The sequence below is a fragment of the Cryptomeria japonica genome, chromosome 9 (assembly GCF_030272615.1).
Source record: "Cryptomeria japonica chromosome 9, Sugi_1.0, whole genome shotgun sequence".
Lineage (NCBI taxonomy): Eukaryota > Viridiplantae > Streptophyta > Pinopsida > Cupressales > Cupressaceae > Cryptomeria > Cryptomeria japonica.
The window spans coordinates 360331930-360350470 of NC_081413.1; the positions used below are offsets into that span (position 1 = coordinate 360331930).

At 39.2% G+C, this 18541-nt stretch overlaps 1 protein-coding gene across 1 annotated transcript in view; it reads right to left on the reverse strand.

The window, feature by feature from the left end:
- Positions 1 to 18541, reverse strand: part of LOC131029684 (protein HIGH CHLOROPHYLL FLUORESCENCE PHENOTYPE 244, chloroplastic) — a 205264-nt gene that overhangs the window by 68342 nt on the left and 118381 nt on the right. The window contains exon 4 of the mRNA XM_057960272.2: positions 11753 to 11947. Within this exon, the coding sequence (XP_057816255.2) occupies positions 11753 to 11947 (195 nt within the window). The remainder of the gene's footprint in view (positions 1 to 11752; positions 11948 to 18541) is intronic.

Below are 18541 nucleotides of genomic sequence, written 5' to 3' on the forward strand. Positions count from 1 at the left end.
CACTAGCAGGGAGATATGATCAAATCTTCGCTTCAGCTACACCAAACCAGCAACACTGAAAAACTACACCACACACTGAAAATCTGAAAATGCACACTGAAAACTTCACCAACATTCCTCCACTCAGCTAGGTACTATGTCTCAAGTAAGAAACTGGCGAAACTAGGGAGCCACAACTCCAAAGCTCAAGTTCACTAACCATTCCGACAGCATAACCATATGATTTCTTCAAGATGATCAAATGAGGCGCCCCACCTTGTACATATAGATTTTGAATCTCAAATTCACATGAAATGGCACCCAAATTCATTTGAAATTCACTTCATTTCATCTTCATGTCCCTTCCAAACATGGCATCCGCTTTCCCAGGTAAGCCTAGTCATACATTTCCCAAGGTCCACAATTGTAACAATAGAATATTAGATACATGAAATATATTCATTTTGGACACCCTTTTCTAACTTGGGAAATAAAACATAACTTAGGATAAACGATATTATATTTCCTTCCTAAGTCGTTCCTCCAAAATATAATCATTGAAATAATTAAATATTAAACTTTAGAGTAAAGTGATAATATTTAATTAATCAATTATAAATCGCCCACTGATCGTTGCCAAATCAACTATATGAACTAGAGTGTAGAAAATACTAATTCTGGACTGAGTTCGAACTCTGTTCAAGACTACCACAAATAGCTTTGCCTGAACTGACACTTACTAAAAATAGTAAGTCATGAAAACATCTCCGAAAGACATGCTCATCGAACCTTATGAGAGAGCTCAGAAAACCCAAAAAAACCTCAAAATTCAGTCAGCTGCCACCAACTTACTAAAAATAGTAAGTTCAGAAATCACTCCGGAACAGAATGCATGTTATACCACCGTGAAGCTCTCAAAAAACCCAAAAGGAATCCTCAATTCTTTCTACCAAACTCCAACTAGAACATCCCTGAAAACTGCGGGGAATCCTCCTAGAAAATAGGAAACCCTAATTCCTCATTCCAGTAAGCCTACAGGTTTCCAGAATAGGCTAATGGACCACTGATTACCTCCTACTGAGAAGGGGACATTACAAGTATGAGTTTGCAAACTATGATACATACCCTTTGACTAAAAATCATACATTTATCCACTTTCAAACTTAATAAATAATATTCTTTCTTTCATCTTCAAATTATCAATATAGACAAGAAGGATATCCTAATCATGTTGTGAGTTGGTTTGATAAGAATACTTTGTGTTGCTGGATGCCCTTTGTGTGTTTACATGATCAAAGATAAATTTTCTTTTGTGAACTGTACAAAAATCAGACAATTACCATGTCTCTGTCTAAATCAACCAAGCTGAATTTGCTTCTGTTTGAATGAAGAATAACTTGTACACCACCTTGCCTTAAAACTCTGTTTTTCATATTTTATTACTCTATGTTGACATCAAGTAAAAGAGATGCCTCATTATGCCAGTTGCTGACTTAGAACTGGACAATTTTTTTAAGCTGATTGACATGTTATGACCTAACTAGGTGATCATTTGTCTTATATAACTTTTCAGAAGACTTTATCTATTTCCGTGCTGGCTTGAGGTGTGTTGTGAGTCTCCCATTTTGACTGCACAGAATTGTTTTAAATAAAAAACTTTGTAAAAGATGCACCCTCATTATGAATTTGGACTCAGGCACATCTTTCTTTTTCACCGTAGTTCATTTTTAAATGTCAAACATTGTTAATGTGCTCTTTACTTCAAATGAAACTTAGATGCACATCTTTGAATATTGGCTGTAGTTCTAAAAGAAAACAAAACATCACTTAATTGTCTTTTTCTCCTTTTTGGTTGGCTGCAACTTTTAGACATTTCTGCAACCTTAAAAGGAAAGAAATCCTTTATAAAGAGGCTAACCTAATTTATTTTTAATTCTTTATTTAAATTTTTATTTTTAATAATACCAATCATCAAAAAATATATAATATTTCTAATAAATATTATGAACAATAATTTTTATTTTTTAGAAAAATATCAATTAGTAATATTTTTTTAATTTTTAATTTTTAATAATAATTCTAATTGAAAATAATTAATAATTATTTTAAATTAAAGATTTTGATAATTGGCAATTCGATTTTCCAGACTTTGACACAACAATCCATGACTTAATAGGAAACAACTAGTTCTGTGAATTCAACTACTGTTACGCAAACAACTAATTTTTGATGATAAAGGAGTATCATATAACATAATCAAGTTTTGGATTGAGTACAACAATACCACTGAGTGGTTCCCAAAGTTGTGTGCCCATAAGTACTCACACAGATAAGACTTCAGCACAAGTGAAAAATATATTAGTATAGCAAATGGTTGAATTAATTTAGGGAGTTGTCTTTACTAGGTCCTCTTCTAAGAGGGTTTCCCATGGAAAAGTTTCTGTGAGTGCCATTTTTTTCCTGAATTGAAGATTTTGTTAAAATTGCCTTTCTTTGCATATGTTTATTGCTATTAGTTCTCTTCATTTGGTATGGAGCTAGGGTTTAACTTGTAAACAATTTTTTTCTTTGATATAATTTTGTGTTCTCTTAGGATGAATGATGGTGTAGCCACCCTTGTTGGATATTTTGAGTTTGGTGATTGATTTGAAACCTATTCTAAACCATGAAATAGAAAACTCTGCACTATAATGTTCCAACATACAATATAAAGAGCTAAAAGCAGCTAATCAGGCCCAAAATACAAATTTGTATTTTTCCATTTTTTTAAGTGTGTTTTTCAAAATTTATACAATTTTTATATTTTTAAATTGTAGAATGACTATCAGCAAATACTGAACAAAATCAATTTCTAAATTAAAAATTTGGAAAACCAATACCATTTATTACTAAACTCATAAACCTTTGTAAATCCTGATAATAAGCAGCAAACAATAAAATCTGCAATGATAGAAATATTTTACTTGGTCCTAGGTCACAGCCTTAAGGCTGATACAATATGAGAATACCTTAAGATAATAATTGGGTTGCATACGACAATAATCCTAGTGCAAAACAAAAATCAATTTGTAGTTTAATAATTCTGATTGCTCACTTTAGATTACAATACCCCTTAATACATACATTCAATTAATCAATTTATTAAATAAGAATAAAGTCAACAGAAGATGGCTATTAATAAAAGGCAATGGCTAGATAAATCTTGTGTTAACTGACTAATATGTAAGGTGCCTCTTTAGATACTTAACCTTTACTTATCAAATACTTGCTGAGGAATGATGATACCAAACCAATTGCTTCATGCCATAAATTGAGATACATATGATATTGAATGCTAGTAATAGTAATGAAAAAATAGAACTATTTTTCCATTCAATAACCTCAAGACAATCAAAGATAATTAAATGAAATAGATTACACTACGAAATTAGCAAATAAAAATGAATGTCACTTATTGTTCTTGGTTCATGCTAACAATAGCATTGTATTGCATATCGGCCTTCTCATCATCTCTCAAAACCCTCTTGCTTCTTTCCCTATTGTTTCTCTGATTTCTCCTATCTCTCAATCCATTACTTTCTTTCTCTTATGAACTATGAATTCCTTATTGTTGGATTATATGAAAACTTGTTAAATTTAACCCTATAGATTGGCAAGATCTAGGCTATGTTACCACTATAATCTCCCCAAATAAAATTTTATGGGATATATAATTTTATTTTCTTTTCAAATTTTGAAACAAAATGGAAACTAATGTTGACCACAACTTATCAAACCCTCAAAATGTTGTTATGCAACTTCACATACATTATAAATGGTAGATCTAAATCATAATTCATTTGATAATTAACTATTGATTTATGACTGATTATTTATGATAGCAAATATGAAACCTTGTGATGCCCAAATACTTGTATCTAAATTGGAAGAGTGATAGGAAACCTCTATATAATTGATTTTATTCAATTACAATCACTAGGACCAATTACAATTGCTGGTAATGATCTAGAAATATAAAATTTGAATTACAAATAATAATAATGCACTCACAAATTTGTAGGATGGAGTCGTGCGCGGAGGGTTGCTGTGCTCGAGCTAGGGCATCGAAGCCCTAGCTCGTGAGAAGCGTCTGCGTGCTGGTGCGTCGGTGGGAGGGCGGTGAGTGTTGGTGCAGGGAGGGGCAGATCTTGGGGTTGCGGGTGCTGGTGGAGGTTCGGTGGTTGCGGGAGGTGGGTTGGTGCTGTGTCAGCAGGGGCTCGGGGCTTCTTGCGGATTCGTAGTCTGCCTATGGGGAAGGGCGGTGGGGATCCGATCTGCCCTGTGGTGGAGATTGGAAGGGGGGGTGTTTGGTACCTTGTAGGGGTGTGTGGAGCCCTTGCTCATTTCTTTTCGGGGTGTGGGCTTTTCGCGAGGTGCTATGTCTAGTATTGGTGGAGAGGCCTCGAAGGCATCTCCCGACATGGATTTTCGTGCTGCAGTGGGTTTAAAATCCCCATCCCAAAGTGTCAAGATCTTTGATAATAACCTTTTTGCCTCAGATTCGGGGTTTGGTAGTGCTAGTGGCTCTCGGATTACAAAGATTAATGGTTGTCTAGAGAGGTGCAGTGAGAGGCCGAGGTTGGTTATTCCTCCGGAGATGATAGTTGAAGATGTTGAATACTATTCAAAACACTCCTTATATTGCAAGTTTTTGGGGATGAGGGTTTCTCTGTAGCTTTTGGAGAATTGGGCTCAGAGGACTTGGGCACCGGAAAGGGAAATGGAGATTATGTTGCTGGCAAACAACTACTTCATGGTTACATTCAACTGCATGGAGGATCGTAATAGGGTCTTTGAAGGAGGGTCGTATTTTTACAACCTTGGGGTTGTTCATCAAACCTTGGCATGCGGGGTTTAACCCTTCGGAGGAGCTCCCGAATAGGGTCCCAGTGTGGGTTTGTTTATCGCGTTTTCCGATGGAATGTTGCCGAGCGGATGTGTTGCGGATGCTCACTTCAGTGCTTGGGAGGCCAGTTGGATCCTCAACGCAAACCTTGGGGAGAAAGGTAATGACTTTCGCCTGTATCTGTGTTGAAATTGATCTTAGTAAGCCCCTGCCAGATGCTATAGATATGTGTGCGAGTTCTTATTCTTGGGTTCAACAGTTGGATTATGAGACTTTTTACCATTTTGGTGTCGTTTGTGTCATGAGTATGGTCATTTGCAGCGCAAGTGTCCTAGGTATAAACTGGTGGTGCACCAACCTCAACAGCCAACCCGTAACATAGATGGGGCTAACAAAGGAAAAGCTGCCATGTCTGATGAAGTTGTGGGTGTTGATGGTTTTGTCCCAGTTAAGACAAAGAACACGAATCAGGGACAAAAGAGGCCCCTACAGGAGAGATAGGAGGAGGATGCCTTTAACAGATTTGAAGCCTTGGACGACCTTACCCATCAGGAGGTGAACCCAGGGTTAATTCCTTTGGATCAAGGTGCATCAGGGTTGGTCCCTAATAGTGTGAATTGGGACTGTACCCAGGCTCTGCAAGTAGTTGGGAGTTAGCAAATGGAGATGGATCAGCCAGTAGTGGCTCAATTGGGGCCCATTTCTGGTGCTGAAGTGAAGTTGGCTGGGGGGGATGGTTCTCCTGCAGCTCAAAAATTGGAACCTGTTGAGGTCAAAAGTAACAAGATCGCCTTACATTTGGGTCTTCATCAGAAGGACATTAAGAAAGGAGCAACGGAGAAGATTTCGAAGGTTGGCAGAAAGAAGGATTTGGATAAGATCATATTGATGGGGGAGAATTTGGTTGAGTTGGGGTCAGTAAAGACTCTGGATTCTCATTTTTCCAATCCCCAAAAATGATTGTGTTGTCATGGAATGTGAGGGACTTGAACAATGGCCCTAGACAAAAAGTTGTTTGGGAGTTGATAAGGAGTCATTCTTCTGATGTCTTTTTCTTGCAGGAAACAAGAATTTATGTGGAAAGTATGTTGGATTTGGTGCTAAAGCTATGGGGGAGAAGCCAGTGTCAGTGTATTGGGGCTGTTGGCTCCTCTGGAGGGGTGGCCTGTCTTTGGAACCCCTTGAGGATTCGTCCTATTTGGTGGGTTGCCTCCAGATCTTCGTTATCCGGGGTTGCCTCTAGTCTTGCGACTGGAGAATATATCTTGTTTACTGACATTTATGCCCGCACTGATCTTCAGGGTAAGCAGAACTTATGGTCTCATATTTCTTTTATGCGAAGGTTGTTCCCTTTTCATCCTTGGATTATGGCGGGCGATTTCAATGCCATCTTAGAGTTGAGTGAGAAAAAGGGTGGTGTTCTGTGATTGGAACCGTCTTCTTTCCTTTTTCGAGAAAGTATATCATCTTTGCATCTTGTTGACATTAAGCCTGGTAATGGTTTGTTCACTTGGAACAATAGGAGGGCAGGGGAGTATTGGATTGCGGAGAGGCTGGATCGCTTTCTGGTTTCTAGTTTTTGGGTTGGTGGGGGGTGGTCCACATTTTCTGAGATTCTTGACTAGAGAGGGTCGGACCACTGGCCCATTAAGTTGGTATCTTCTTCTGCTCGGGTCGCTCACTCTCCTTCATTCAAATTCCAGCTTATGTAGTTATGGGATCCTTCTTTGCAGAATCATGTAACGGAGTGGTGGAGGAAAGGGAGGCTAGCCTTTGGCACTGCTATGTACACTTTTTCCAAGGAGTTGTAACTTGTTAAGTTTCAGCTTAAACGGTGGAACCATCAGTGTTTTGGGAACATTTTTCATGCTAAGAAAGCTGCTCAAATAGTGTTGAATGGCATCACCAATGAAATTAGAGAGCATGGTTTGTCTAAAGCCTTTCTTAGGGAGGAAGACAGGGTTGCCAAGGCTTTAGAGGAATGGGAGCTTAGGGAGGAAATATACTGGAAACAGAGAGCTCGTATTGATTGGCTTCAAGCAAGGGACAAGAATACTGCTTTCTTCTTCAATTCAGTGAAAGCAAGAAGACATGGCAATTCCATTCATGTTCTGGTCAATAATAGAGGTGAGCAGTTTTTATCCTTGCAGGAGATTTCTAGGGAGTCTTTGCATTATTTTCGCTCCCTCTTCAGCGAGGATTCTCAGGGGGAATCGGAGAGGAGAATCAAGTTCTTGCTTGCATTCCTTCTCTAGTTACTAGGGAGATGAATGAGCAGCTTGTGGGTATTATTTTGCTGGAAGAACTCGAGAGGATTGTTTTTCACACGAGGAAGGGAAAAACTCCTGGACCGGATGGGTTTCCGGTTGAATTCTTTCAAGATTTCTAGGATATTATCAAATTGGACTTATTGGAAGTGGTCCAAGAGTTCCAAAGGAATAAGCAGATGCTTTGGGCTTTGAATGCGACTTTCATTGCACTAATCCCCAAGTGTGATGGGGCTGACCGGTTAGGCCAATTCCGCCCTATCTCTCTCTGTAATGTGATTTATAAGATCATCTCTAAGCTGATAGCAGATAGGTTGAAGAATTGTCTTCGGGATGTCATCTCTGAGGAGCAGAGCGGGTTCGTGGAAGGTCGCCAAATCTTGGATGGTGTGGTCATTGCTACGAAGACCATTCATTCTATGGCAACCTCCAAGGAAAAAGCTACGTTTATTAAGCTGGCTATGACTAAGGCTTACGATAGAGTTCGTTGGTCCTTCCTCTAGAAGATCCTTAGGGCTTTTGGCTTTGCTGATGAATGGACCCAATGGGTTATGAATTGTGTTACGTCTACCTCCTTCTCTGTGCTAAGTAATGGAGATCATACTGAGTTGTTTGGTGCTTCTAGGGGTCTTCGCCAAGGGGACCCCCTCTCCCCTTACTTATTCATTCTTTTGGTTGAGGGTCTGGGGAGGTTGATTAAGCATAATGTGGGTCTTGGTATTATTCAGGGTTGGAGTTGGGGTAATGACTTGCAGTCGTAGTCTCATTTGCAGTTTGTTGATGACACGGCCCTGATGGGATTAGCTCGGATCAGAGAAGCTACTAATCTGCGTAAAGTTTTGGATGTTTATCTTGCGGCTTCGAGCCAGTTGATCAATGAGGATAAATCTTCTATCCTCTTCTTCAACACACCTGGAACTATTCAGAGGAGGATTGCTCATATCTTGAGATTCCAAGTTGGCTCTATAGTCTCTGCCCTTGACTTATCTGGGTATTCCTATTTCTCCCGGTAACCCTCCCAGGGATTCGTGGCAGGGTATCTTGGATAAATTTGGCACAAAGGTTGAACATTGGACACACAGATGGTTATCCTTTGCTGGGAGGGTTCAACTGATCCAGTCAGTGGTTCAGGCTCTTTCGATTTATCGATGTATGCTACAAGTGGCCCCTAAGTGGTTCTTGAAGGGATTGGACTCTCTAGCAAGGCAATTCTTATGGGCAGGCAATTTGCCCTCATACAAATGGTGTCTTGTCAATTGGGACTTGGTGTGTAGCCCGAAACAGTCGGGTGGGCTTGGTTTAAGGCAGACTATTTTATTTGGGGAGGCTTTGGCGGCTAAATTGTACTAGAGGTGGTGTGTTGAACAAGATCGAGGCTGGGCTAGGATTTTGGCCTACAAATATATGCAAAGGATCCCAAAGGAGGAAATCCCAAGATACCCGCTTGAGGGAAAAGGCTCAACGATTTGGAGCACTCTCAAGAAGGGGGCTTCTCTTATTAAGGAAGGACTCTTTTGGATAAGTAGGAGGGGGGAAGAGGTCCTTTTCTGGTACGACTCTTGGGATGGATACCCCCCCATCCTTGATCAGTTTCCTAACCTTGGGAATCTTTGCCTGAGGTTTCTGGAGGCAGGGTGGTCTAGGGTGAGCAACTTCAAGGCTGTTTATAGGTGTGGGCGATTGGAGTTGGAGCGGTGGAAGGCTCCTAATGAGTGGTCGATTGTTGGGATGGATGAAGAGTGTGCTGAGTTGCATGGCATTTTGGCAAGTAGACATTGTAGTTCCCTCAAGGGTAGGGATGGACTTGCTTGGTCTCCTAATCCTAAGGGCATCTTTACTGTGGCTAGTGGGTACCAGGAGCTGTTGTCCCATAGATTGGATGGGATGGAGGTGCACTGGTGGAAACATGTGTGGAATAATTTTTCTTGGCCGAAGTGTAACTGTTTCGCTTGACTTTGGCTTTGAATAGATGCCTAACTTGGGACAATATCCGCAAGTGGAGATTCTTGGGGCCTTCCATCTGTGTTTTGTGTGGTAATGGGGAGGAAGATTCCTCACACCTGTTCTTCAGATGCCCTTTCTCGCTACTTATTTGGCATTACTGGTGGGGGGTGTGGAAGCATCCTTGTGTTCACACGGATTTTTTGGTGGATTTTTGGAGTAGTTTGGGCAGACCACCTATCTTGTCCTCCTTTCTCTAGACTGTCTAGCATATTGGGCCCATTTTCATACTGTGGCAGATTTGGCTTGAGAGGAATAGGAGGATCTTTAGGGAGGTCAGACTTTTAGTTCAACAAGTGTGGAATAGAATCATTGTTATGATTTGGGAGACGGTGGAAGCTAAATGTGAGGTGAATTTTCCTCTGGATAGAGATGAGGCGGATATTGTGAGTAGGTTGGGTTTGCAGGAGTTGTCTCCCGCCTCATCTTGTGTTAGGAGAGGTAGACGTGCTATGAAGAAGGTTCAAAGGGTGGGAAGGTGGATGCCCCCTCAGGATGAATTTATCAAGATTAACACCGATGGCTCCTCTAGGAGTAATCCGGGACCTGCTGGGGTTGGTGGTGTTGGTAGGAGTCATATGGAGGAGGTGGTTTTCTTCTTTTCGGTGCATAAAGGGCGGCAGTCTAATGACTTTATGGAGGGATTAGCAATTTTCTATGCCTTGGAGTTGGGATGGTGGAAGGTTATCTGCGAATCGGATTCACAAATTATTGTTAACCTATTGATTGAGCAGAAGGTGAGTGGGATTCATTGGCAGCTGGCTGGGATTGTTCACCAGATTCTTCAAATTAGTACTATGATGGAGCAGGTGTCTTTGATCCACATTCCTCATGAATGGAATAGAGCAGCTGATTGTTTGGCTAAGTGGGCCTCAGAACACGGTAATGATTGGAAAGTTGAAGGTTGGGAGCATCTCTCCCCGGATTACTGTCAAGACTTGCAGAAGATCTTTGCTAAGGACATGGATAGTTATGAAGCTAGCTGATCTTTGGTTGGGCTTGTGGTTCCTTTCTGGAGCTTTGGGGCTCTGGTTCTCTTTGTAATTCTTGTTTCTGATTTTCAATAAATTTTTTACCCCTTTATTCAAAAAATAATAATGCACTCACAAGATTCCATACAATTGTACGGGTAGATGATCCAACTGAAATGGTGTAAATCAGACCTCCAAACCCTCTGAAATCATTGATAAATGGCACTAATCTGACCTTAAACCTTCAAAATTGATGTTGTGAGAGGCTACATGGTACTGTAGCAAAGTGGCATGGCAGTGGCTAGTTGTACAATGGATGCAAAGTTAAAACCCTAGAATTTATGATGTTTGGTGGCCAACAAAATGCTGGTAATTATGTTGCAGTGGATGAAACACGTTGTAGGCATTGGAAAATTGATGGAAACCCTCCAAAATATGATGTTCAGCATAAACCTTGAAAACTCAGCAATTTGATTGACAAATATCAGCATTTTACCTCACGAAATTGCATTTATTTGTAAATCTAGTTATCCCAATACTTAAATCATGAACGAAATCACCAAAATCAGCACGTGCAATCCTTAGATGGAATTGCCAATGATGGATATGAGGGTTTTCATTCGCAAATCTGAGATTAGAAATCTAAAAAGGTCTTTGTCCTCCACGATCTCTAAAATGCCAAGGGTTTTTGTACTCAATTGAGAAATTGAACACAATGCTCATATACCTGAAAAAAATTATTTGCAAAATGATGAGAAAAGATAATACTCAAATGAATCCAAGTGCCTCCCTTATGTAGCACTCAAAAATGGGCCCGTGGGTCCAATTTCATTAAGTATTTAGAATCCTTTTTATTTTATTTCTAATTAAGTATTTAATAGTGCTTTTTTTATTTTAATAATAATCTAATCAAGTTGCCCCTTAATTTAGAATTTACCAGGCCCAACTAAAATAATATTATAAATCATTTTCCTTGCCCTATGGAAAACGGGAATAGGCTAGAGGTCTTCTCAATATCTCTACTTTTGAATAGGAAAATGACAATGTCACATTCAAAGATGCAAATCAAAACACTAACAACATTAAGCTTCAAAGGCTCAAAAGTTGCATGAAAGAAAATTGTTGAGGTTATTAGTATCTCTTTAAATGCATAGAATTTTATTTTTCATGCCTACCTATAAGGGTTGACATGACTTAATTTGTTATGTTTTACTATAAACCTTTGTTATATAAAGGTACTAGATTTGCATTTTTTAATAAATACATATTGCAATTAAATGACCTCTTTTCTCCTACCAAGACTTGGGCTCAAGGATTTATTTCAAAACTATTGTTTGTATATCATACCTGCAAGGAGCTCTCCTCTCATATAATGTCCAAGGAAAATTGATGAAAGAACTCATTTTTCTAGTAGACATTATTATAGAACGTAATTTATTGATACACAATGAGAAAGCAAAGTTGTCTGAACTGCGTAATTTAAATTTTTCTCATTGTAGTTCCAGCTTTATCATTTCTGTTGTTTTTGACAAATGGGTGAGAATGGTGATGCCTTTTTCTCATTGATTTTGAACCAAGTTTCCAAATGCACTCAATGCCATAGGGAAAAAATGACCATAATAAAAGAAAAAAGATTTTAGTTAAATTACCTGCATAAAACCACATAAACGGATGACAGTATAATTTAAGCCTGATTCTTGAAGGTATTTCTCAGTGCACCGCTTTATCTCCATCAATGGTACCTCTGGATGTTTATCACAATTATGTATTGAAAAGAAGACAAACTTCTGTATTCCCATTGCCTTGGCACATTTAATTAGGGCAACTTTTCCTTCCCAGTCTACCTGCACAAGTAGAAACAAGTGTCAAGGTCTGAGTCGCAGCTCCTCAACATAAACAAAGACTTGCTCTATGTTCTCCAATGGAATTAAAATGCAAAGGAAAATGTTATGCAGATTTGTCTTTCTAACAATTATGACTATCTAGACCAGAAGCAATTGAATGTGCTTAAATAAATTTCTGAAAAAAGTGAATAGTTTGAACATGATAGGTAATTAATACTGAAATTAGAAAGAGTTATAATGGAAGGAAATAATGATATACAGATAATATTGAGGAATTGTACCCACAAATAAGTAAGACCTCAGGTGTATTACCAGCATTTGAGAAAAATATTTTCTGAGAGTTATACCAGAAAGGAAGAAGCTTCATTATACCCTAAGTTAACAATAATATCTAAAGTTAAAATCCAATATTATTCAAAATTAGAAACATTGGGTTACTGAACAAATGATTTGTTTTTGGTTTTTAGCTCCTTTTTCTAATGTTTGTTGATTTTCACAATGTGAAGACCCAAGTCATTTCATTTAGAAATTATTCCAAAATTTTAGAATATAAATAAGAATATAATGGCTTGCACTCATACATTCATAACACCCAATCATGCATGTTGTATAAATAGTGTTAGAATCATTAATATTTCTGGAACTGAGGTTAAATCTGAACTGGATAACGTCAATTGGTCAAGGATAAAAGGGAGCGTCATGGTGGATTGTAATCCTGTTCAAACCAATGTAGATAGTATAAAAATGTAGACAAAATTTAGCAAATGTAACCCCTTAATCAACCTTACTTGAACCTACTATTAAAAGAGAGAAATTACACAAACAACAATGTATAAAATAGACATCAGCTGAAGATGTCATGAACAACCAGGGCTCTTGTGACAACAATTCTAACTTAGTTGAGAGCTGGAATATATTGATAAATATAATTTTATCAAAACCGAATACATTTCATTATAACATTTAACTGAAATTTCTAAGAATAGCTTGGAAGATAGAACTTATCTTGATAGCTTTCTCTGACTTATGCTGATCCTAAACCTCCCATAAACGGATTACCATCTCTTTACAAATCTACTATAGAACTCCTTACAACCTCTTCATAAGTCTGTCATAAAATTCTTCGCTGTCTTTTGACATAATCTATTCATACAATCCTCCATAGATCTGCAGTAGTCTTCTCAGTTCTGTACACTTCTCTTCATTGGATCTGCAATCTTACTTTCCATCCATGTCCTTGGCGCCTATGTTCAATAGTCTTTTAATCAGTATACCTTTCCTCTATTTTGTATGAACCTCTTGTCTTATGTGAAAAACTGATATAATATTATTTCTCACCCAACATCTACTTATTCTTTTCTCTTGCTGTATCATATATTTTATTCTTTGCCTCTGACATATACCCCTTAATTTTTTTTTGATTTTTTCCCAATTACAATCAACACAAACACCCGTTAGGGTTAGATAATGATAATCCAATACTATTGTAAGTAACCCTTCCACTTTTTAATCACCAAGAGCCCAATGTGGGAAGGTGAAAGCGTATGGTGATAAGGGGATCACTAGCACAATAAACTGCTAGAAATTACAATGCAAGTACAATACTGGGCGGCTAGCCAACCCCTTCTGCTTATCCAGTGGGTGAAAGAACTTTTACAACAATTTGGCGGTGCAACTAGCCAATTACAAGATTACAAGAACTGAAAATAACAGCAATCACTCGATCACTTATACAGTGGGAGGACTGAAAATGAAATTGCAATCAACTCGACTGCTTATTCAGCGGGACGACACTGTTACAATAATTAAGAAAGGCAGCAAGGCAGACGCCTCCACTTATGCAAAGGGACTAAGAACAACAATCCAAATTAGATAGCTGTTAGTACTACTAATCAACTTTACAATGCACAATATGGATTTCCAGATTATGAGGTATCACTGTCCAAAGATAGGCGACAAAGCTAGACTCTTCCACTTATTCAGTGGGACTAAGAGTAATCAAGAGAATTGTTGTTAGTACTACTAACCAGCATTACAAGATGAATTAAAATGGATATTCAAGTGCTAATAACTAGACCAACAGTTGCAACTAATTACCAAGACCTTTCTCACCACGCCAATGAGCTTACACACCTGAAAAAATAACTTCAATCTCGAAAACTAGAATCTGATATATATGAACAACAGGTTGGAAATGAAGACCAGCAACACTGAACCCCCACAAAACTCTTCTATCTCTCTCAAATCACAACCAAGCAACATCAAAACACACTCAAAAAGACCCAAGGCATGAAACGACTAAGGTACAACTGAGAAAATAGCACTAACAATGCACAACCACATAACACAAAACCCAAAGCACCTCCCAGCATAGGGCGTATAAGGTAGAAAGTTTGACTTACAAGAGAAAATTCATTACTCCAAAATAATCAATAAAAACTTACATGAGGAATCGCCCAAGGCATAGGAAAAAGACGAGCAAATACCCAGAACCATCAGGAAGCCACATAGAAATTTATGAGAAACATACACCTTCAGCTACACTGGAAAACAACAACCTGGAAACACTCTAACAGGACTCCAAAAATCAGAAAACCACAAAAATCTTCATCTTCATTGAACCGAATCTACTCCTTTGGTTGAGAAACAGTCACAAGTTCAGCTAGGCGCTATCTTTCAAGGACGAAACTGAAGGCACTAGGAGGTATGCATCCCTCGAAGCAAGAGCCTAACAGTATTTCAACAACACCTCGTTATCATAGCAAATGGATACCAAAAATGAGAGCCCAAGGTCCTTATTTATAACTTTTGCCAGGCTAAATTCAAATTCAAATTCATTCCAAATGGCGCCCAAATCAAATGCACTTTCTTTTCACCCTCATTAGGCATTGCATTTCATTTTATTTCCTTAGTAAAGTTCCTCCAACTCCCATTCACCCTTGATTGCCATGTTTGATAAATATAAGACTCATAAAATAATGTGTAAAGTGGGCGCCCAACAATGACTTCTAAATAATAATATAACTTAGGCAAACTTACTTAGAAAATCGCCCATCTTGCCTTGAGTTATAATTTAATTATAAACACAGTGTCGACCCCTTGAAGTCATATACAAATTACACCTAGGCCATAGAGAAAAATAATTATTAAAAAATACTTCCACTTCGAAATACTGAATACTGCCAAAATGAGTTGAGGCCAAGGTACTGAACTGCATTGCAGAAAATAGTCATCTGAGTTCGAACACAAGATCTTGCCAAAAATAATATTGCCAGAAATAGTCACTGAGCTGAGCTGCAGAACCCTTGCCAAAAATAGCACTACCAAAAATAGTACTTACTATAAATAGCATACTGCTAAAAATAGTAAGTGTTTCCAAAGTGATTTTTACCACATTTTTGAGCAACTGCTGAGCTTAATAAAAATAGTAAGTCTACAAAAGGTTTTTAGATTGATTTGAATGTTATACCATTGTAGACCTCTCAGAAAACCTAGAAAAACCCAAAGAAATTGGCTGCTTCCGCCTTCACTTACTAAAAATAGTAAGTTAGTCAAACTCCATTGCTTGCTATGCATGTACCCTCATTGCGAAGCTTTCTGAAAACCCAGAAGGAATCTAGAACCCAAACTGACAAACTCCAACATGCAAACTGTCGAAAATTCGAAACATCCTCCCAGAGGTAGGAAACCCTAATTTCTACTTCTGACTAGCCTACGGATCTGTACCGTCATTGCGAAGCTTTCTGAAAACCCAGAAGGAATCTAGAACCCAAACTGACAAACTCCAACATGCAAACCGTCGAAAATTCGAAACATCCTCCCAGAGGTAGGAAACCCTAATTTCTCCTTCTGACTAGCCTACGGGTCTTCGGAATAGGCTAACGATCAACTAAGTTTGTTTACTGCTGAGAAGGGGAAATTACAGTCCGCCCTCCCCAAGATCGCTTGTCTTGAAGCAATCGTAAGTCTAGATGCTACATAATCTCCTCATTCTCCCGAGTAGCATCCTCCACAGGTAAGTTCTTCCACTTCACCAAATACTCCTTGATTGTTCTTCTCCTCAAGGAGCATTCCCTGAAATCAATGATCTCTTCTGGAATCAACACCAACTATTCTTCCTCATCTAAGGGAGGTAAATCTGAAGAGACCACAATGTTGTGTCCAAGCGCCTTCTTGAGGCGTGACACATGGAATACATTTTGCACCTTACTACTTGCTGGTAGCTCCAACCCGTAAGCCCCTGCACCAACTCTTCTGATGTCTCAGAATGGCCCATAGAAATGTGGCTTGAGTTTCTCTGCTCCACTCTTCTTGAGAGTAGACTATCTAAAAGGCTGAAGTCTAAGATAGACCATGTCTCCAACCTCAAATGAACACTCTACACACTGCTGATTAGCGTACAACTTCTGTTGATTCTGTGCAATCTGGAGGTTGTGCTTCGAAGCCTTCATAACATCTTGACACTGCTGCACCATGTCCCTTGCTTGAGGGGCTTTGCTATCGCCAAACATCAAACTAGAAAAGTTGGGAGCCTCATAACCATATAGTGCCATGAAAGGAGACATCCTGATGGACATGTGATTTGAGGAGTTGTAGCAATATTCCCCCAAATGTAGCCATCTCACCCATGCTTTCTACTGCTCCGAGACATAGTTTCTGAGATAGCCTTCTAATCATTTGTTCACAATCTTTGTTTGCCAATCAGTCTATGGGTGATAACTCGTGCTTGGAGTAAGCAATGTGCCACACAATTTGAAAACTTCTTGCCAAAAAGTGCTTAGGAATTTTCTGTCCCTATCACTTACAATGTTTTTGGACAGCCCGTGCAATCTAAACACCTCATGAAAGAACACATCAGCAACCTGAGCTGCTGTAAATTAGCTGGTAATGGCAAAAAAATGAGAAAATTTAGTCAATCTATCCACCACCACATAGATACAATCCTTGCCATTAGCTCTAGGCAACCAAGTGATGAAATCCATCAAGATACTTTCCCATTTCTGTTTGGGAATAGGTAGAGGTTGCAACAAACCAGCAGAGTGAGTATGCTCTTTTTTGTTCATCTGGCAAGTGTGACACTCCTTAATGTAGCTCAAAACTTCATGTTTCAAGCCCTTCCAGGAGAACCTCTCACAAATCTGCTTATAGGTCTTGAAATATCCTTGATGACCAGCAAGAAGACTGTCATGGAAAGTCTGTAGAATCTTCTTTTTGAGCTGAGATTTAGGTAACAAAAAGATTCTACCCTTGTAAAGTATCAACCCATCAACCACCTTGTACCTTTCATCATGAAAAGTACCCTCAATAATGTTGATTGCAAACTGATTTTTGGCATAATCAGCAAGCAACAAGTCCCTCCAATCAGCTGTTAGCTCGCATAGTGAGCTCAAATGTGGTCTTCTTGATAGTGCATCAGCTACAATATTGTTTTTGCCTTTGACCTACTCGATGTCAAAATCATAAGCTTGTATCTTACTTTGTAATATACGCTTACCTTTTTTTTCTTTTTAACACAACAAGATTCACCTGTTAAGGTTAGAATAATCAAACTTGCGCAGAAAGGAAATGCTGAAAGCAACCCTTTCACTTTGTGATTGTGATGTCCCCGATATAATTAAATAATAAATTTAATTACTTTATTGTAAGGCCCCAAATTTAATAACAAATCTTTCGGGCCCTTTCATTTAATTAGATTAGGCAAGTCTTGGTTGGTCGTGTCGGCCCATTTATAACTCTTCGGGAAGTTTTCCGGAGCCCATATATATGGCCGAGTTAGTCTTTGTCATAGGTATGCGAATTTTGGTATTTTCTCTTGTTTGTGCGAATTCCAGTTGGAGTTCAGCTTGTCTGTCATTTCAGAGGTGAGAGATCCTCCCTACTTGGCATCCGCAATTTCGGTGGGAGTCCTCCTCACCCTAGTCTGCTTCTGTTTCGAGTCTATGTAATCTGTTGTGCGATCATTATCAATACAATTTCCTGTGCATGTGCGAATATTCATTATCTACACCTAAGTCTCTTGTGCCTGTGATAATAATAATTCATTCCACTACGCTATACATATTGACTAAGTATCTGAAGGGCTCAAGGGCGGAACTTGGCGAGCATACACCCACCGTACGGCCCACTACCATACACCTCCATCCAACACCCACCGTACGGCCCACTACTGTACCCCCATCCAACTCCAACTGCACCTCTGCACCTTCACCGTACGGTCACACCGTACTGCCATCCCTCCTCTCACCACCGTACATCCTCTGCACTGTACTGTCTCCCTCACTCCACCGTACGACATTCACACCATACTGCCACCCCTCACACCACCGTACAGTCTTCACTCCGCTGTACGACATTTTGCACTGTACGACCCTCTCCTCATCTCACCATACGGCCACCCCTCTCACCATCATACGACCTTTTCCCTTGCCTCTCTAGCCACACCGTACAGTCAGGGAACATTACAGTGATCACCAAGAGCCTAGTATGGGAGGGTGAGAGCATACGGTGTCAAGGGGATCGTTAGCTCAAATAACTGCTAGAAATGAAATCCCAAATACAATACTAGACGACAAGCCAGCCCCTTCCGCTTATCCA